Source organism: Lissotriton vulgaris, chromosome 1_2 (assembly GCF_964263255.1).
Source record: "Lissotriton vulgaris chromosome 1_2, aLisVul1.2, whole genome shotgun sequence".
NCBI classification, from domain to species: Eukaryota; Metazoa; Chordata; class Amphibia; order Caudata; family Salamandridae; genus Lissotriton; species Lissotriton vulgaris.
In genome coordinates this window covers 45,821,568-45,843,628 of record NC_141686.1, presented here as the reverse complement: position 1 = coordinate 45,843,628, position 22,061 = coordinate 45,821,568, and the positions used below count along the sequence as shown (strand labels likewise).

Below are 22,061 nucleotides of genomic sequence, written 5' to 3'. Positions count from 1 at the left end.
GGTTGAAAGCTAAAACAACAATTATGTGTCGTGTGCAAAATGAAGCAAAAGGAAAAATGGCGTTTAAACATTTAATAAGCTCATGCTAACTTAACACAGTATATAGAAAGGAATTAGCTACATGACAGCTCCTACAGATTGCTGTATGGTAGCTGGTAGTAGATGTGACTTTTGTAAGTTGATGGTAAACCCTATGTGATGTACTACGGTTAGGGTTTGTTGAGCATTTTGTTTGTAAAGGCTGAGGCTTTTTGCTTTTATTAACCAGTCGTCTAAATGTGGAAAGACATAGATGTTTTGTCTCTAGAGATGTGCTGCTACTACTGCTAATGCATTTTGTGACTACCCATAGTGCGGTGGTAATTTCAAAGGAAAGAACTTTGAATTGATAATTATTTCCTTGGCATTGAAACAATAAATATTTTCTGTGCATGGGATGGATAGGTATATAGAAGTAGGCATATAACATCTCCTTTTTGTAGCACAGAAATGATTTCCTTAAGAGTGAGCATATGGAAGTGTTTCGATATGAAGTAATTATTTAGTGGTCTGAGGTCGAGAATTGGTTCTGCCGGTCCATCTTTTTTGGGAATAAGAAAGTATAGAGTATACCTGTGTTCCCTGATACTGTTTATTAACTGGTTCTGTTGCTCCTTTATGTAACTGAGCTGTTATTTTCTATTCTAGGAGATTTTTTATATTGTTTTGATAGTTTGTGTTTGCGGGTGGAATATTTGGAGGAGTTGTAATGAGATACAGACAGTAACCATGTTGGATAATATCCAACACCCATTGCTCTGTAGTGATTGATTTCCATGTTGAGAGCAAGGTTTGAAGATGACCCTGACAGGTGTTAAATGGTCTGGAGGAATGGTATTGTTGTTTGAGGTAAGGATATTTTTCCAGAGATCTCTACCTTTATAATTGAATTGTTTCCTCTGTAGGAACTCCTGTGGAATGTTTTAGGAGTAGAGGTTGGTCCTGACTCAGCGATGCAGCGAGTGCATGGTAAGCGGTTTTCTGTTTTTTAAAATTTCATTTTCCCTCGTCGTCGCCTGTTGACTTCCTCCCAACCCTGCCCCACCACTCTTACCTGCACGGGCCGCTCCTGTATATAGGATCTCAGAATGCAGCTTTATTCGTTTTGTCAATGCATGGTGTTATGATTCTAGCCTTGACAGTGTCTTCTGCCTGAGATACCATGCCTTTAAGGAGTGGAAGATACTGTGTGTTAGATAACGTTTCAAAAAGGAAATTTTCCTCTGTTGTATCCTTATGTAAAGGGACTGGATGGAAAGCTGCTGCCCTTGCTATTAAATCCTGATGCACAGAGGCATCAGGTGGTGATGGCCGTGTGGGATAGAGATCAGGGTCTGTATCCCCTTGTGGTTCAATATCATAGTCATCCCAAGCATCCCTAGAATGTATGTTCTGTGGTTTATCATTATCATCTTCTACTATGTGTGGGTGAGTGAGGAGATATGTCACATGCCTCAGATAGTTCTGGTGAGTGAGGTGGTCGAGTGGATGGTGTGGGTGGTGTTTGTGGGTTAGGTGAAGGTGGAATATGGATATGCAAAGGGCTAGTGGCTGCAGCCTTCTTTTTCTTTTTTGGAGGCTGTAGAGGAACATCCAAAGACTCTTGGAAAGTTAACTGTTTCTTAGAGGAGTGAGGTTTTGCTTGTTGAAGAACTAGTTTCTTTGTTGCAGGCTGAATTTGGAGCGATTTCTACCACTGATCAAGCTGTTCCTGCATTACCTCGAGGATCAGCTCTATTGGAAATTTCTGCCCGAAAGTGAAATACTTCGGTGAAGGATGTTTTGATTTAGGTGCAGCTGAGGTTGGATACGAATCAGTATGTTTTTGTTTTAGTGCCGAAACTAGTGGGCAAGGTGTTGTAGACCCAGAGGTCGAGGAAGCGGAGGCCCCTGCTGTAGGCTGGACTTTTGGAGACGAGCCAGAAGGCGGGGTATTCTGAGTGTTTTTTGGTGAGCGCCATGGCTTTTTTGCAGTGGTGGACCATAAGCAGTCTTTTTGGACAGAGCTGATGTTTTGTACTTTGGATCAGCGGTGAAAGTACTCACTGTCCGATGCTTCTGTGCTAGTTGTAGGGTGGCTGACTACAGGTCAGAATCAGACTGGGAATCAGAATCTTGTATTGATAATGATTCCTCTTGTGCTGCCGATGCTTCCTTGTCATTCTCCTATTGCCGTCCTAAAATATCCAGAACATCGTCCTTTTGTTTACGCTGCATCTCTTGTCGTTGAGTTTTTTAATCCAAATGACTTGCAGACCTCATAGCTTTCCTCTTGACGATCCTGTCAGAGGCATAAATTGTAAACAGAGTGTTGGTCGGTACTGGGGTATTTAGAGTGACTCTTCAGACAGAAGGAAAACATAACCTATCTCATTAGCAGGTCTTTCTCCAAAGGACCATGGAAGTGAAGAAAAGGCCCAGCTGGGCGTGGTCCGAACAAGCAAGTCGAAGACCCACTACGTGGATGATTGGTTAGAACGCAATCAAGACAATACTGTTGAGTGGAGATCTACTACAGAACCAAAGGTTCTCTTACCGGAGCACAAGAGATTACAACCAAACCCGTCAGCGGAAAACAACTATCTGGAAATGAAGTTGATGACTATGCGCAGTATTACCAAGAAGAGGAGTCACACAATCTTGTGACTCGATGAAAACTTCTTGGAACAAAAACAACTTGTAATCATCCGTGCCCAACACTAGATGGTAGACTTATGCAAAGCATGTGTGTCTACAGCACACATGCCTCGAACATTACTTTATTTCTCCTCATTTTCCAGTCTTTCTATGTGTGCTGGCTTCTGCAGCACACATAGAAAGAGGAAAATGCCTTTCAGGTTTGTTTTTGTGCAGGAAGGTCCCTCCTTCCTGCACACAAACAATCCTGTCTACAATGCAGACATCCTTGCAACATAACGCAAGGGTGCCTCATTGGCCCTGGGCAGCCAAACGTATGCTAGTGCTAGGAAAGGACAGGAATGTGATGTATCAAGTTAAATATGGCACATTCCTGCGCCTTCACGTAGTGCAGCAAGGTGGCTCTGCATGAAAGATAGATAAATATGCCCCTATTTTGCTTTACCATGGAAACAAGATACTCTTGAAAGTAGAATTTTAATTTATATCTAAAAACTGTTCTGACTTTGGATTCATTTGTATCTCTATTTTGTCTTATTGGGTGTAGGACACATTTTAACACATTCAGCTAAATAATGTGTTTTTTTTTTAAATGCTCTATGTTTTATGATTATACATATAACAATTGCCAAACAACCACTGTCCTCTTTAGGAGAGATCATCAGCAGTGTTAGGATGCCTAGCCTCAAAACACGAATGCTACTGGATTTCCGGACCTTGTCTGAGGTAAAAATTCTATGGTGTACAATTCTTCTGAGTTCAAATCATAATTCACATACCAGAGACAGAATAAATGTCTTGATTTCTCCTATTTAAGGTCCCCTATCATCTGTACTGCAAGAAACGTGTAACTTATCTGTAATATTAGTTGTGCAATTTGAATCCCCTCTAGATACATATACTGTGCAAATATACAGTCATGGGTGGAGTTCAAAAGTGAGGCTTGTTTTTGTTTAAAAAAAGCTTTTGTCGTTTGTAAAGTAAATCCGATGCTCTAGAGGTGGCTAAAAAATATCTTTTGAGTAATCATGCTTTTAGATTTTTTTAGATGTGATCATGTAGGTATTTTGTTACAGGTAAATAACTTTAATTCTTTAGCAGTAAAAGCCACATTATACATTAACTTGTTCTGCGTTAATTTGAAACATGTACTTACACAGGTATGTATATTTTACATAGTATCGCACACCAACAGATAATGTAACTATAAATTATGTCATTTATTTTAGCAGTAGGCTATGCATAACCTCATATACATCCCACTCATTACAACAGTAAGATGTTTGCCTTTATGTGGCCTATTCAAAAAGGTAAATTTACATGTGAATACATCTACATGTGTATATCTACTCTTACACTTTGGAGTAAATGCACTACTTTTGGCTATTCACTATTTCCAAGTGTAAGTTTACTCCAAAATGTTGACTTACATGTCTCCACCCACAAGTGTAAAGATTTTTTGTAATATTTTTTGTTTTTTTATATATAGCACATACTTGGCCACATGGGCACTGGAGCACTTTACATGAGCACCAGAGTATATTACACAAGTATTTTAGGCACAGAGAGATTAAGTGCTTTGCCCATAAACACGGGATGCTGAATCGACGCCAGTACTCGAACCTGGTTCCCCAATTGCAAAGTTGTCTGCTCTTGCCGTTAGGCCAAATCTCTTCTAGATATTTTTAGATGAAGGAAACGTCCTCTGCTTTATCAGAACTAAAACGGTGGCATTAATGGTCAGGCAATGGAAATATTAGAAGCCTACTTTTCATGTGACACTGATACCTAATTTTTAAAAATCCATACCCAAGCCCATTAAGTAAATTTGGGGCATCCTGTTTGATTCTGAGTTATCATTTCCCCTGCCCTGCCATGTAAACGCAGCGGTTAAGGAAACCAACTTCCAACTGAATATGATTAGGAAACTATTCATGTTGGTCCATTACAAACGTTGCTGAAACTTACCAAGGCACTGAATAAAGACACCCAAAACCTGCAAACCTTACCAAAGCACTGAATAAAGACAGCAAAACTTGCAAAGGATTCAAAGTCATGCAGTCAGCGTAGGCCTCGATTTGAAAAAAGGAGCATGCAACCCCCATCCTGAAACAACTCCGCTGTTGAGCAGCTGAAAAATGAAATACGATAAAATCATTGTGCAACACCACAAGGGTGTGTGGGGCAAGGGCTTTGAATACTTATCAAAATTGCCCCATCATTATATTGCCATTGTAGCACCGGAAATTCCTCCAGAGTCTGTCATACCCCATTTTAATGTAAGAAACACCGGGGAAGTCCACAAGGGTTTCAGGCCTCATTCTGTGTAATGCCCTTGGCCTGTCTTTAATGATGCAGCCAACCACCTGCGTTTCAAGAAACATCTGAAAACCTGCTTATTCTGATAATCCTGTGAGCACTAACCTTGTCACTAAAAGACCCGCAAACCTCTTTACAGGCTGAGCCATGTTGTTCAGTGTAGTTTTCTCCATTGAGCCTAACGAACAAATTACTTACCTTTGGTAATGCTTTTTCTGGTGGATACAGTATCTGCCTGTGGATTCCTTCCCTTGTGAATATCCCCTGCTCCAGCAGCATTCGGAAATATTTCGTAGCTCTCCACGCCGACAAGGACGACGTCACAATAGCATGGCTCTGCTCGCGGCTCCGTTGACGTCACCGAAGCTATAAGAGAGCCTCGTCAGCCTGATGACGTTAGTTCCACCCTTTTTTTCCGTGCCTTAGAGGCACATGGACGGACCAACACAAATATATACAGTATACACAGTACACAGTATTCAAAACAACACACACAGTGTGAAATCAATGCAGTAAAGCAAAAAGAATAATAAACTTCCTTTGAAAGTAACAGATAGAAAATATCACCATTGCAGGTGGACAACGGGGAGGCGGGTGGGTCAGTGAGGAATCCACAGGCAGATACTGTATCCACCAGAAAAAGCATTACCAAAGGTAAGTAACTTGTTCTTCTAATGATAACATCTGCCAGTGGATTCCTCACCTTGTGAATAGAGTCCTACAGCAGTCCCCACTCCCGGAGGAGGGTGTCCACCCTTCTATACCAAAAAGTCCTGTAGGACGGAAAGCGCAAAGTGGCCGTCCCTCCTCACCTGAGAATCTAAGCAGTAGTGCTTTGCGAAAGTGTGGAAGGAGGCCCAAGTTGCAGCTCTACAAATGTCCTCCACATGAACACCCCTAGAAAAGGCAGATGTAGATGACTTTACGCTAGTAGATTGAGCTCTTATACCCTCTGGAGGATCCTTAACGGCCAAAGAGTAACGGAACTTGATGCACAAGATAATCCATCTGGAAAGGGTGCTCTTGTGCACCGCTCAGCCTTTCCTGCAGCCAATGAAGCCCACGAAGAGCTGGTCATCCACACGAAAGTCTTTAGTCCTATCAAGGTAAAAGCTCACCGCCCTTTTAGGGTCCAAGCGGTGAAGCCGCTCCTCCTCCTTGGAAGGGTGAGGGGGAGGATAGAAGCTAGGAAGGGTAATGGACAGTCCCAAATGGAAGGGAGTAACCACCTTAGGCAGAAAAGCAGCCCTGGTCCTGAGTACCATTCTATCAACATGAATGGTCAAGAACGGGGGTTTCAAACTCAGAGCTTGAAGCTCACTTACCCTCCTTGCTAAGGTAATGGCTACAAGAAAAACTGTCTTAAACGACAATAGCCTCAAGGGACACTTGTGCAAGGGCTCATAGGGAGAACCCATCAAGTAGGTTAAGACAAGATTTAAGTCCCATTGAGGCACAATAAAGGGAGTGGGTGGAAACTTGTTGGTAAGGCCCTTAATGAACCTTAACACATTGGGTGACTTAAACAAAGAGGGCTGATTTGGCAAGCAAATGAACGCTGACAGAGCCGAGAAATAGCCCTTCACAGTAGCCACAGCTAGCCCTGCTGGGCTAGAGAGAGAGCAAACTGAAGGATGTTGGATAAGCGAGCTCTTAAAGGGTCATTAGACCTCTCCCCACACCAATTGACAAAGTTGGACCACCTATAGGAATAGATAGACTTGGTGGAGTGTCGCCTGGCCGATAAAATAACGTCCACCACATCAGGCGGGAGAGAAAAAGAATTCAGGTTGCCCCGTTCAATCTCCAGGCATGAAGGTGTAAGCTCTGGAGGTGGGGGTGTAGAACCTGCCCCAGCGACTGCGAGAGGAGGTCTGCCCTGAGAGGGAGACGGAGCGGAGGGTGCGACAAGATGTGAAGTAGATCTGTCTACCACACCTTTCTTGGCCAATCCGGGGTGACCAATATGACTTGGGCCTGGTCTTGGCGAATCTTCTTCAGAACCCGAGAATCAAGGGAGTTGCGAGCTCCACTCAACTGGAACGCGTCCCCCAAAGCTCTCTGCATCGGATACTAGAGACTGAAGAATGACGGGCAGTGAGCGTTCTCGTGAGTGGCAAACAGGTCCACCCGAGGGGTTCCCCACATCTGGAATGTAAATGTAAATGTAAATGTAAATGTACAGGTATTTATATAGCGCAAACCACCCACATCGCAGGCATCTAAGCGCTTGCTTAGGGAACCCGTCCTGGTATTCCCCTGTGAGATAACCCCGGCAGGGTATCCACAAGGTGAAAGCCAGGCATCCCGCCGCGAGGGGCCGTTGTGGAGATTAAGCAAGCTATTGCCCAGAGTCGCAGAGTGTAAACCCGTGAGTCGAGTAGGCACCGGAGCGAGAATTATCGAGTCCGTGGAATTATTGAGCCCAAGCCCCGTCGAGGCGGGGAATTGAACCCTGGTCCAGGGCCGATCTCAGCTTTCGGGTCTGCCGCCTCTAACCCCTGGACCACCTCCGGATGAAGCCTCCACTCATGGTCGACAGAGAACTGCCGACTGAGGCTGTCTGCACGCACATTCAGAACTCTGGCCCGGTGATTTCCCATCAGACAAATCTGGTGGTCCTGAACCCAGGACCAGAGACGCAGAGCCTCTCTGCTGAGACGATGTGACCCTACTCCTCCCTGCTTGTTGACATACCACATTGCAGTAGTGTTGTCCATCAGAACTTGAACCGACTGACCATGAAGGGAAGGGAGGAAGGCCTTGAGCACCAAACGTATCGCCCGCTATTCTACAAGGTTGATGTGAAGCACCCTTTCCTCTAAAGACCAAAGACCCTTGATCTTCAGGTCCCCCATATGAGCACCCACCATAGAGTGGATGCATCCGTTATCACTGTGGACACCCATGGAGGAAGATGGAAGTGCTTTCCTTGAGACAGATTGTCCTCCACGCTCCAGATCCACTGCAGTGTCTCTGGAGATCTTGATCGACTACCTGAGATCCCCATTGTATTGAAACCACTGCCTGCGGAGGCACCACTGGAGTGCCCTCATATGCCAGCGCGCATGGTTGACCAGCAGAATGCAGGAAGCAAACAGAACGAGCAGGCAAAGGACCTTCAGGACTGGAACGACCGCTCCACTGTAGAATAAAGGAATCAATTCCTGATTGTCGAGAATCCTTTGTGGAGGTGGGAATGCTCAGCACACAGTGGTGTCCAGTACCGCCCGAATTAACAGGTTGCACTGAGAGGGCACCAGGTGAGATTTGGGCGCGTTTATCGAGAAACCCAATTTGTACAACAGCTGGGTTGTCACCTGCAGATGATGAAGCACCTTCTCTGGCGACTCCTCCTTGAGCAGCCAGTCGTCCAGAGAGGGGAAAACTGGAATTCCCAATCTCCTGAGATGGGCTGCCACCACTGCCATCACCTTGGTGAAGGCTTGAGATGCAGTAGTAAGTCCAAACGGGAGAACCGCAAACTGATAATGTTGCGGCCCTACCGTAAAACAGATATACTTCCTGTGCGACTTCAGGATTGGAATATGAAAATCTGCATCCTGCAAGTCGATGGACACCATCCAGTCCTCCTGTTGCAGCGCTTGAAGAACCTGCGCAAGAGTGAGCATCTTGAACTTCTCCTGCTTCAGAAAAAGGTTCAAGATCCTGAGATCCAGGATTGGACGAAGCATGTCATCCTTCTTTGGTATCAGGAAATACCAGGAGTAGCATCCCTGACCCCTTTACCCCTCTGGAACCACCTCTATCGCACCTTTCTTTAACAATGTTAGGACTTCCTCCTGCAGGAGAAGAAGGTGGTCATCCGAGCATGCTCCTTGGCAAGGAGGGTAGTTTGGAGGGAATTCCCGAAAGGGAAGGGCATACCCATTTTCCACAAGATTTAGAACCCAAAGGTCCGTAGTGACCGATTCCCAATCTTGCAGAAAATGGGTAAGCCGACCCCCCACAGGACCGACATGATCCAGAATGGTGGATCTAGGGCTCCTTTTCTGTGGCGAGAGGGGGGGAGGTAGAGGAGGAGGAGGGCTGGCGACCCCAAGGACGTCCTCCGTTCTTGCCTCTGTACGATTTATACAGAGTATTTTGCTGCTGCTGCTGAGTCTGCCTGTAGGTCCAAAAGGACGACCTTCCAAAACATCTGTATCTTCTATAACTGTATTCTCTAGGCTATGCCTGCAGGCCCTGAGACTTAGCAGTGGCTTTGCTGTCTTTGAACCTCTCTAAGGCTGCATCTGCTTTTTTTACCAAACAGCCCAGAACCATCAAAAGGGTGGCAGAGTCCCCTGCACATCCGGAGAGAACTCCGATGGCTTGAGCCAAGCACCTCTCCTCGTGGCAACTGAAGATCCCATAATCCTAGCAGTGTCCAGACCACTCTGTATAACCTGGCATGCAGCTGCCTGAGTGTCCACCAAGACTTCATTAAAATTCTGTCTGACTTCTTCAGACAATTTAGGAGCAAGCTGTTTTGCAGAGTCCATGAGAGCATGTGTATAATGTCCTAAAAGACAGGTAGCATTTGTGGACTTCAAGGCCATACTTGCTGAAGAAAATACCTTTTTAGCCGATTGATGAAGCTTCTTAGAATCCCTGTCCCCAGGGACTTGACGAAAAGCCCCAGATGATTTCTTAGAACAAGCAGCTTGAACCACCAGGCTCTCAGGAGATGGATGAGATGTAAGGAAGTCCGGGGCTCCTGGAGCCGCCCTGTACCTCCTAGCGACAGATTTTGATACGCTGGAGCTGGAAAGGACTTATGCCAAACTTCCATAACTGGCTCAGTGATAGCATCATTAAAAGGCAATAATGGCTCTATCACCGTGTAGGGAGAATGTAGAACCTCAGTCAAAATATTAAACTTGAACTCAGATGTTGGAAGCTGTAGATCTAAAAGCTCTGCCGCCTTCCTAATAACTGTGTGGTAAGGAGCTACATCCTTAGAAGGAACATCTGAAGTAGGAGAAAGAACCCACTCTGGGGATATATCTAGGCTACTTGCCTCCTTCAACCCCTCAAATAAGTCTTCTGACTCCTCCAGCTCACTTCCTTCCTCCGTTTCTTCTTCTGCCCGATAACGCTGCTCTTCCAAAACTCTCTGAGCCTCTCGCCTTGGAATTCTGACGGATCCGGAGCCGGTGTCAAACACCGATCCTGAGGCACTGCCTGAGTTGTGCGAGGTCGAGCTGACGCCGCCGGAGATGAAGGATAGGGCGTTGATTTCCTTGGCGCCGGGTAATGCCAGGATGGAGCCACTGGAAGAAACGGCATAAAGGGAGCCTGAGCATAAGCCTGAGGAACAACCAGGTTAAAGGCCATAGGACTCCTGGGACCCAAAGGCGCTCCAGAGGGGTACATAGCTATAGCAATCACTCCATACATTGCATTTAAGTAATGTGATGGATCTTGACCCGGGCCAGGGAAAGGTGGGTAAGACCCGGGTACAGACTCAGGCTGAGGCATTACTGGACTCGGGCCAACCAGCACTGACAGTGGAGCCAATGGAGTCGAAGACTCATCGGGTACTCAAGCCTCTTCCACAGGAGCCGGAGACTGAGCAGGCGTAGGAGAGTGTGCCGGCGAAGCATCAGGCGAAACCTAACAAGCAGGAGTACCCTGATTCGAGCCTGGAGGGGATGGAGAAACAAAGTCCTCATGATGTCGAGGAGCTGGCGAAGTCTACTTCGGGGCCACGTCCTTGCCTGAACGGCGTCGAGAGCCATGCCTTTTCTTCTTCTTGTGCTTCTTCGACTTCGAAGTATGTCCCGACTTTGATCTCGACCTGGACCTTGATTTTGATCTTCTTCGACCTCTCTTCTCCTTTCTCATCTTCACCATGAAGAGTTACGCTTCTCTCTCCTTCAAGGCTTTAGGGTTCATCTTGTGACAACAAGAGCATCCCTTGACATCATGGTCCGAAAACAGGCACCAGAGACAGTCCTTGTGGGGGTCCATGATGGACATATGTCCCCCACATTCTCTACAGGGCTTAAAATCCGACTTCCTTGAAGCCAAATCGAAAAAGGAAACAAGGTAAGCAAGCCGAAACACAATGTAACAAGAGCACATGGAGAATCCCAGAAAACCATTTGCGTCGACAGCGCGGAAAAAAGGGAACTGAAGTCATCATGCCGACGAGGCTCTCTTATGGCTTCGGTGACATCAGCGGAGCCGCGAGCGGAGCCATGCTATTGTGACGTCGTCCTCGTCGGCGTGGAGAGCTACGAAAAATTTACGAATGCTGCTGGTGCAGGGGATGTTCACTAGGTGAGGAATCCACTGGCAGATGTATCCATCAGAAAGAATATTCAAAAGAACCCACAGGCCACTGCCCACCTGGAGGAATCCCTGGACATGAGGCTACTTTGTATTTCCTCAAGACCCTCTTCTGCCACCTTGGCTGCCACTGATGGCCAACACCTTCCAATTCCTCCACTGAAGAACCATTCTGAACATTCTGGACTAGCTGCAAAGCGCACTAGGTAGAGTCAAGTGTTGTTATGTTGAGCTATTAAAAGCCACTTCCTGGTGTTGTGTGTATCTTGTTTGCACTTAGGCAGTGCTTATCAAACCCCATGTGAGATCTGAAGTGCTTAAGCGACAACCACATGTAGAGGTAGTAATTAATCATGACTGGAGTTAAACTCAGATGGTTTATCTATTGAGAGCTGAAGTTGTGCCACATACTGCATGCACTCTTCAATCCTTACCTACCTTTTGTACCAAGCTTCAGCCTCTTTGTTCTCACCCAAGGAGCGGAACAGCCTGCCCAGGTTCACCATAGCAACGTGGTGGTTGGGCGTCAGGAGTATGGCCTTCTGGTAATGGGACATGGCCTTCTCGGGCGCACCTGAAAAAAAGAGAAAGGATTACTACTTGTGCAGTGACCATTTCACCCATAAAAACCAAGCTCTCAGCGGACTTTTGCTGGCACATGCATTTGATGAACAGGCTGTTTATTTGAACTGCAGGCATGGGCAAATGTATCAAATCTTAAATGGAACCATAGGACATAGTGATTAAACCTGTGAAACATGTAATTTGCGCAGGATTAGTCTTGAGTGATTTTTGGCATTATGTACAATGATTGTTACGCAAAGCGGCTGAAATTACGCCATTATGCAACATTTTATATCTGAGACTTCATTCCAGTAAAAACTCCTATGATGGGAGTACAAGAACCAGCTGTTTACTTCACACAAAATGTTGCTTTTTTTTTTAAGGCATGATACATCCTCACATCAAAAATATACTAGAGGACACACTCACCCTAAAACAATAGTGCATAAAGCAGAGGCCGACGTTCACCCAATATGACATTCTTACATCTCAGCCTTCTAAATGATGTAGTGCGAAGAGTGCACACATGAACTTAGAAACCTCTGTTCCTTCAGACATCCAATTCAATATCCTCATAGTGTGAAGGAAGAAAGCAGAGGTAAGGGTATAATGATTTGTGGCGTACAGCCGAGGCTAGCAACATTATTTTACAGAATTACAGAAAAATAAAGCCCATGGCAGGTCCTTCATAGACAGTTCAGATCAATAGTAGTTGTCAGGCCTGTACTGACCTGTTTTTGTACTAACAATTGTGTTTGTACAGTAAGCACCTCAGTATAAGTACTCCAGCATTTGGGGTAGTAATACACCATGCAGTAAAAACCAATAGCACACACTGCAATGTTTATTGGGTGCAGTACAGGGCACAAGTCCTAAAAAGGAAGTGGGGGACTAACCTAATTAATCAGTATGCAAGTGGCATCACGGTGCGTGACATCACAGCGTGTGACATAGGGGCGCGTGACTTCGCAGGAAGTGGCATCACAAGAAGTGACATCAGATCTTAAGCCCTCACATAAATGTTTAGCAGGTCTATAATGAGTACATTTATTTGAGCACATTTCGTGTATACTTGCAAACCCTCCTGATTTAGGCAGAAGACTCACACTTTTGTAAGCTTCACATAACTCAATGTTGCCTTTGGTCAGTGTAAAGCTTCCTCTACCCATAGTGCTTTAAAAGAAAAAATTGTGATATTTAAATTATTACAACGCCTCCTCACGGGTGGTAAGTGCTATCTAAATGCTATTTTTTTGTGCAAATACTGGGAAAGATCAACACATCTGATGTTCCTACAGTGCATGCAAATCTCCTAAACAGAGCCTGAACAAAGTGAAAAGCTGCCTCTTTTAAGTATGTGTGAAGAGCTAACAAGGTTTGAGCTTTTGTTTCCCCGCCACTGCATTTGCTTCTAGGTGTGAGATTCCTGACTGCTGTCAGCCAGGATACTCGAACAAAAGGAGGCCTGATGATCCCTCAAATGTGGCCTTTGTTATAGGCTTAGCAGGAGAGCACTGTCAACAAAGTTGTCTGGAGCCAAACCTCAATGCCTCACCTAGAGAACAATTTTGCGCACTGTCCTCTATTTTGCCTGTCCCATCTGGGCACCCCTGAAATATTCTTCTTTGCTTCCTTTTACTTCTCCATGCTGCAGCAGCCTTTCTGGCATTATCCCCTCCCCTCCCCCACTCTCACCCCTACCACACCCCACTACCTTACAACAATGTATACCAAGCGGGTCAAAGCTGGTGCTAACAATTTCAAGATTATTTACCGGCCCAACTGTTCCAATGCCTCGGAAACAAAGTTCAAAAACAACCACCTTGAACAATTGCCTGACGCCCTTTTCATGGATCAGTACCTCAGCAGGGGGTATGGGAGGCGCAAAATGAATTCCCCCACAACATCTCCTCTTGGATTCTAATCTTCCACAACTCACTCAAGGTGACATCCTCCTCCAGAATACCACACAGCGGCAGCTGAATGCCTGCTTCAATGAATCAATCACTATCTCCTTATAGAACAACGGTAAGGTTATAATTCAAGCCAAAGATACCTGTCTCTCTCTATTTGACCCTCTATCACAATCCCTGCTCACTGCCCGACAATCCAACGCCTCCTGACTTGCCAACAGCCCTCATTCCACACTCCCTGTTCCCAATCTATCTGGGTACCAATCCCCTGGGAGGTACAGGATTCCCCTCTGGTCCACCAGTTTCTTCTACCTCCCTAGCCTTCTCTCCTCCAATCTCTCCAACCAGGACTTCACTCTCAACACTCCATCCCAGTCATTGGCCATGTGGTAATCCTATTCCCCCCCACGCACCATCTTGGGAACCAACCCCTTACCAGACCATACTACCACCACCTTAACTAGACCATACTACCACCAATCAGATTACCCAGCTTACATATTACCCTCTACTCCATACGATCTTCTTCCATTTCCATCCTGCCTACCTTCCTCTGCTCCATCTTCTCTTAACCTGAGTCTGTCCCATGCCCCGTAGACCACTTCCCCAACTTCCATCTAGCACATCCGCTCAACCAGACATCCCCCATGCTAATCTCTAGCTCTCCCCTCTAATTGTCTCTAATCAAGAATAACTATCCACATACTCCATCTGTCCTCCTGGACAATCATTCACATCATCCACGTCCCGAGCCCCCACAAACTCATGCAACCAAGCTCATGTGTCACCACCCACTTCCCTCTCTTTACTTCCAACTACTGACATTTTGCCCCTCATCTTCTCCCATCTCACCCCTTCAGACCACATGCCTCCATCCCACAACAACTACTACCTAACCTCACCCCAACCACTACACAATACATCTGTTTCTCTCAATGAATGCACAGAGAATGTCATTTAAACCACAGCAGCACCCACACTTATCCCCTTACCTTACCTCTCTGCCTTTCAAGAAGAACTCTCCTCAGAACCCGCCGCCCTAACTAAGCATCATAACATTCCCTGCATAGCTCTGCACACCCTTGAAAACAAACTAGGTCACCTCACCTCTGTAATATCCCAATTTGAAGTCAATATCTCCCACTTAAGTTCTAACATGTCCACTGTACTTGACTCCTTACTCCCCTTGGCAGGAACAAAATTCCCCAAACACTTAATCCCGAGGAGTACTTTTCTTTCACACCCTTAAGGAGCCACGCACATTCTCTCCCAAACTGAAATTACTAATTTACTTGTTAGCTATAATACCTCTACCTCCCCTACCATCTCCTCTCCAGACAACACAAAACAATGTGCTATACTCATCATCTCTCTGATCCGAACCAAACGCCAGCCACTTACAACCCAGGCACTGACCCATAGGAACATCATTCCTATCATCACCAAAAGCTCTGACACCCCCTACACCAAAACATTCATCTCAGAGCTTCGTTGTATGCTACACACCTGCATATCTGCAACAAAACATAAGCTTGAAATCCCAGATACCATCACTCACTAAAACCTTGACCTACTGATCCTCACTAAGACCTGGTTCAATGATACTTCTCACACCATATTCAATCTTCTGCTCCGACCTAACTGTACATTTGTCAGGAATGATAGGCTAGGTAGAGTAGGGGAGGCATCGTTGCCATCTACAGAAACTCCCTGCAATGCAGGGAACTACCCAGTAGATCTTTCTCTACACTTGAATCCTTTACTCTGGAACTTCATGTGCAGCACCACTCCCCTATTATGATTAACACCATGTACACCCACCAGTTAACAACTCCGCCTTTATTAAGGAATTCATTGACTTGGCAAGTGACCAATCTTCAGCAAGCAATAAACTGATCTTTCTAGGAGACTTTAATCTTCATTGGGGCACCTCAGAAGATCCGTCTGCCAACCAGCTTGCCACATTTCTCTCCGGAAGTGATCTTTTACAATACAACTCTAAACCAACACACTCCAGGGGTTCCACGCTTGACCTTATAATTTCCGAAAATGACCTGCTCATAGTAGATGATCCTATACCAGTATACTGCTTGACCACTTCCTCATCACTTTCTCACTTCACCTTTCTCTTGTAGTAATCCTGGGCCAACCAAAAAGGGCAACTACTTGGTTTTCCAACACAAAGAACATTGACCTCAACATTCTCAGCAACACTGCTAAGAAGGTACTACCAGACATCAGCACAAACTCTGACATCAATGACTAGACTAATCACTGTTTCACCAGTCTATCTGCCTTGATAGGCAATGTAACTCAACTATAAAGCAAGAAGAGAAGGTCCACGCCCTTTACCCCAGGGTTCAATAGGTCCCTCTAAGACGAAAGGAAAGATCTAAGAACTCTGGAGAAGAAATGGAGACAGTCACCGTCGGTCAGTAATCTCTCACACCCCCGATACGCAAGGTCGAGTTACCACTAACATGTCATTAGAGAAAAATCCAATCACTTTAGAACCCTCCTCAACCCTCCCAAGAACAAGCCAAAGAAACTCTTTGGCCTAATCAAAACCACCAGTAATACGCTCTCATCTTCAACCATCACATTTGATGACCCATCCAAGTAAGCAGAAGAAGTTGTACAATTCTTCAATGCAAAAGTAACATTGCTCCATGACCATGATACACCCCCCACCCCACAGGACGTATGCAAATCCAGAGGCTCCTGGCACAGTTTTGATGTCATCGGGGAGGATGCCCTCCTGAAGAACATCTTGAAAACCAACCCTATGAACCATTCTCTAGAACCTATCCCAAGCGACATTGCAATACACCTCTACACCCACATGCTCCTTACGGAACAAATCTGGTTACGATCTTTGTCAGCCAATGACCCTTTCCTGATGCCCTCAAAACTAATCAGGAAACTCTATTACTAAAGAAACCCCCCACTGATGAGAATGACCTTAACAATTTCCGCCCTATCACCAAATTCCCTTTCCTTGCCAAAATAACTGAAAGATGTGTAGCGGAGTAATTCATCTAACACATCAAGGACAACAATATTCTGGATGATTTTCAATCTGGCTTCATTTGAGGCCGCAGCACCGAATCAGCACTGCTACAGGTTATCAATGATGCCCTTCGAGTCCTAGAGCAGCTGCTGTCTTCTGTTCCTTCTTATCCTTTCTGCTGCCTTTAATACTGTAAACCATCTTAACACACTAAAACAAAGAATGGGAATTGAAGGCATTGTACTTAAGTGGTTTGAATCGTACCTCACAGGAAGATCTCAGATGATTAAAAATGAAAACTGTCTTTGATCTCCAAAGGCTGTGGGTCAAGGTGTCCCTCAAGACTATCCTTGCACAGACCCTTTTTAATCTTTAAATTGAACTACTAAGAGCTTTATTAAAAGAAGCAGGGATCCTTTATTACTTCTAATCTGACAACACCCAACTCTACCGCGAGGTCTCCCCCGCACACAACATCTCACTTCTAGCCACCCCTCTCAACTCCATACAAGAAAGGATGACATCTCATCACCTAAAACTGAATCCTTCTAAAAACCAAATTTCTTCTTATCTCTACCAAAAGCTCTCCTCCTGTTCAATCATGGATGGATAATCTAAACATTCTTAACAGTTAACCTACCATTGTTGACAGAGCCAACTCCCCAGGTGTCATCCTGAACAAAATATTTAACCTCTAATCCCAAATCAAAACCATGGCCATGAATGCAAGCGTCCAGCTATGTCTTCTCTGGGGGATCTGACATTACAATCCTGAGCAAAACCCGAAAACTCCTGTCCAATCTTTGGTACTTTCCAGACTGGAATACTGTAATTCTCTCCTTGCAGGCCTCCCCAAGACCCACTTTATCTCTTTTAAAATTCATCCTCCACTCCGCTGCGCCTTTCATCTACAGCGCCAAAAGAAATAGTACTATTATAACTATGCTGATAACTCTTTGCTGGCTTCATATTGAAGCTAGGATCATTTAAAACTCTGCTTGTATCACCCAAAAAGCCATTCATGCTTCCACCCCTCTCCACCTAGCAAACAAACTCAAGATATCAGGTAGGTCTAGACCTTCACGAAATGCTGAAAATCTGCTGCTCGAACATCCAACTTTCAAAAGGGAAAGACTTATGGCGCATTATTTGGCAAGTAATGTGAGTAGAAGTTAGAACTCGCTACGTCCAAACCTTCACACCACCACCTCTTTCCGATCATCAAAACGGACCTTAAAACTCTTCTCGTCAAATACATTTTTATCAATAATACTGACAAGATCCCCACCTGGGCTATATGTGAATTGGGATTAGGTATTACTCTCTGCTCAGTGTATGGGTCTAATTTGGATGATGCTGGGGTGATGAATCACATTGAAAGGGAGCTTACAGACTGGCCATCACCTGTGGTACTATGTGGTGACCTTAATATCTCGGCAGATTTTACAGGCAATACCCAATATAAAGGAAGAAAACCCCGGGTATTCAGGGCAATTTCTTCTATAATCCATTCTTATGGCCTGAAGGATGTCTGGGGCAATTTAAAGAAAGATGATCCTGGGTTCACATACTTTTCACACCCATTTAATAAATACACAAAATTGGATTATTTCTTAGTAACAGCAACTCTCCTCCGCACCGTAGAAATTTCTATGCTCCCAAAGCTAATCTCGGATCATAACCCTCTCGTCTTGGATCTGTCTATCACTAATCCAAGAGGAAGAATGAGACCATGGTCCTTCGATAGGAAACTCCTATTAGATAGTAATTACATCGCACATATAAAGAGTTGGTCTCAAGCATTTTTTGATGCCAACAGATATAGTGCTTCTCGTGGTATGGTTTGGGATAGCTTCAAGGCGGGTTTAAGAGGTGAGACTATCAGCTACATAAAGGAAGAAAGGGAGGGATTCTTGGATAGGTTGGCAAAGGCCGAGGAACAACATAGGAGAGATGTATATAACGGGATTCAGGGTTCTCAGAGTCTAGATAGTTTAAACATAATAAAAGCAGATATTCACCGGCAACTAGCAAGGAAAGCGGCAGCAGAATATCATACCCGCAGATTGGGAATGTATGAAACAGGTGAGAATGCTGGAAGGGCTCTAGCATTAAAAATAAGACAGGCTACCTCAAAAAATATTATTACTGAAATTAAAGAGGGGGAACATATCTATAAAAAACCAACAGAAATCCTAGAGGTCTTTAGGCGTTACTATCAGGCTCTCTATAAAGAGGATGCAGATACAACCTATCCAAGCAAGAATTGGCAGGATACGGGTAAATATTTGTTGCCCAATGAGAGGGAAATCTTAGAACAGGATATTACTATGGAGGAGCTCCGACAAGCACTGAAAGAATTATCAGCAGGAAAAGCAGCAGGACCGGATCTTATACCCCTGGAAGTTTATAAACATCTGAGTGAAGAGACGGCTCCTCTCCTATTAGATCTATTTAATGGGGTTATTAATACAGGCATTATACCAGAGTCCTGGACCAAAACTAATATAGTGGTCTTTCATAAAAAAGGCAAACCCAAGGAGAGCCCAGGTTCGTACCGGCCTATCTCATTAATTAACAGCGATAATAAACTTTACGCAAAAATATTGGCCACCCGGATGGGAAGGATTATTGCGGGCCTCGTCTCCTCCTGGCAACATGGTTTTATTCCCGGAAGGGGTACTACCGACCATATAAAAAGAGCTATAACCTTGTTTGATATGCACGCCAGGGAGGGGGAGGGGATCGCAATGATCCTCCTCGACGCCGAGAAGGCGTTTGATCGGGTTAAGTGGAGCTATTTATGGAAAGTGTTGGAGAGCAGAGGATTTGGCCCCCGATTCCTTCAGGCAATTAAGGCCATGTATCATACCCCAACAGCTAACATCCACCTAATGGGTGAGGGCTCTAATCCGATCCATATCTCAAGAGGGACAAGACAAGGGTGCCCATGTTCACCTATCCTATTTGCACTGTATATTGACCCCCTGATTTGTCACATTATGGGTAATATAAACATTAAACCAATTATCACGAACGGATATGTAACCAAAATTCTCGCTTACGCAGATGACCTAGCCATCACTACTGTGGATCCTGCAAGCGCTATGAGGGAACTAATTAATGTTACCTCTGATTTCGGTAGTGCATCCGGATACAGATTAAATGTGGCAAAAACACAGGTCCTATGCTCCAGCAAGACAGTCAAGTTGGATAATAGATATGTGGACTCCGCTGTCTATTTGGGAATCACAATTAATGCCCAGACACAGGAAATTATTAAGGATAATTTCTCACCATTATCGTCGAAAATGAAACAGGATCTAAAGCGGATCGATACTTTGCATTTATCAATTATAGGCAGGGCGAATGTCATTAAAATGACAATGTTCCCAAGAATTTTATATAAATTCAGATCGATCCCTTTTAAAATTGATGATATTTTGATCAGGGAAATGGAGGCAATTTTTATGAGTTTTATATGGCAATATGGCAAGGTGAGGAGATCAATCAAATATATGTCTCTTCCTCAGGAAAAGGGTGGCCTGGGTATACCAAACTTAAAATTTTACCATTGGTCTTGTCTGCTTATAGATATGGCTATACTTTTCTTCCCTGCTAACACGGTAAATTCTTAAAGTGGTATTCCCTCTTTCTATAAGCTATTATTAGGGAACGAGACCGAATGAGTACTTCTAAGACATTTTGACAAACGTTTCTTTAAGTCTCAAGGGCACAAAATGTTGGAAGATATTTATACAATTTGGGTGGGGATACAGAAGAATCAGAATATTCCGAAGTACAATAAACACACTCCACTTTGGAACTCTGGGTTATTCCCCCACTTGAGCACAGACGGGCCCTGGAGACACTGGGAAAGACAAGGAATCACCTCATTGGGTCAAGTGATGGTAAAGGATCTACTGAGGCCCCTAGATCTCCTGGTGTCTCGGTATGCACTTCAAGGCTCTCAAGAGCTCAAATACATACAACTGACTAACACAATTAAATCCAAGAGACCGACCATAGATGTATCTAAAGAATGTGCACTTTTAGACTATTTAAAGGGAGGTGGCCGTCGCATAAGGAAATTGTATGTATTATTTTTGGATACACTGTTGGATGATTTGCTCAAGACAGAAACCACTTGGGCAGGGAAACTAAATGATCCTGATATCGATTTAGATAGAGCCATTCTTATGGATAAAAGGTTTTTAAGATCTTCAAATCTAAGAGCGCAGCATTTTAAAACTTTATTCAATCTCTATTATACGCCGGCAAAATTATTTGACTGGGGCAAGAGAGTAGACCATAATTGCCCCAGATGTGGCAAGGGTCCGGCAGATCTGCTTCACATGTTTGGTGGCTGCGAGAAATTAGGACCTATTAAAACTGAAATAGGAAAGTTTTTAGAGGGGCTGCTAGATACTAGGATTGATCTATCCCCAACTGTATTAATTCTTGGGGTGGATACCAAAATGGGGTTGAGTGTAGAGATGGAGGCACTGATTTTTATAGCTACAGCAGTCTTCAGAATATTAATTGCTGCTGCTTGGAAAGACACTGAGGCCCCAACCTTTCAGATGTGGATATGTAGGCTATTAGGGATTCACAACATTGAATCAGAGCTATACGCACTGAAGGGGGTGAAATCCAGAGATATGGGACTTAGGATCTGGTCACCTGTGGCAGCATGGAGGCGGTCAAAAACCCATGGCTTTTAATCTGTCAAATATCCATAGTACTACCTCCTGCATAATCTTAATATATTGTAAGCATATGTATCTTCCGCTATATTAATGGTTTTAATTAGCTCAAGTACTTTTTCAGAAGGCGAAAATTTGTCAGTTTTATTTATGCCTTGATATTTATAACTACTTGGTAACGTCATGCCAATTTGTATTCTCTGTTTTGTATTTGTTATGATATCGACATGAACTTTCAATAAAAAAAAATAAAATAAAAAAAAAAGATCCCCACCAGGAATTCGGCTCCACATTTAATGGTGTGACCCTGACTGTTACTTAACAGTTTTGATAGGTATAACAAACTTTCCGCTTTAACTCTGTAAATATGTACTAGGTATTTGTGTAACCTTAATCATTTTAACTTTTTAAATATGTAATCTGTAATGAATATGTAATTTCTTAATACGTAATTCTTATCTGTTGAAGCTATGTTATCCCATATAATAAGTAGACCTGCACCGGCATCCTTCCATTTGAGTTACGCATACGTAATGGCCTATAGTAGCTACTTCCCCAAGGGTTGCTGCTTACCTA

At 44.3% G+C, this 22,061-nt stretch overlaps 1 protein-coding gene across 1 annotated transcript in view; it reads right to left on the bottom strand.

Annotated features, from left to right (window-relative positions):
• Positions 1-22,061, bottom strand: part of TMTC1 (transmembrane O-mannosyltransferase targeting cadherins 1) — a 1,524,654-nt gene that overhangs the window by 105,542 nt on the left and 1,397,051 nt on the right. Inside the window, exon 15 of the mRNA XM_086952798.1 lies at positions 11,731-11,866. Within this exon, the coding sequence (XP_086808924.1) occupies positions 11,731-11,866 (136 nt within the window). The remainder of the gene's footprint in view (positions 1-11,730; positions 11,867-22,061) is intronic.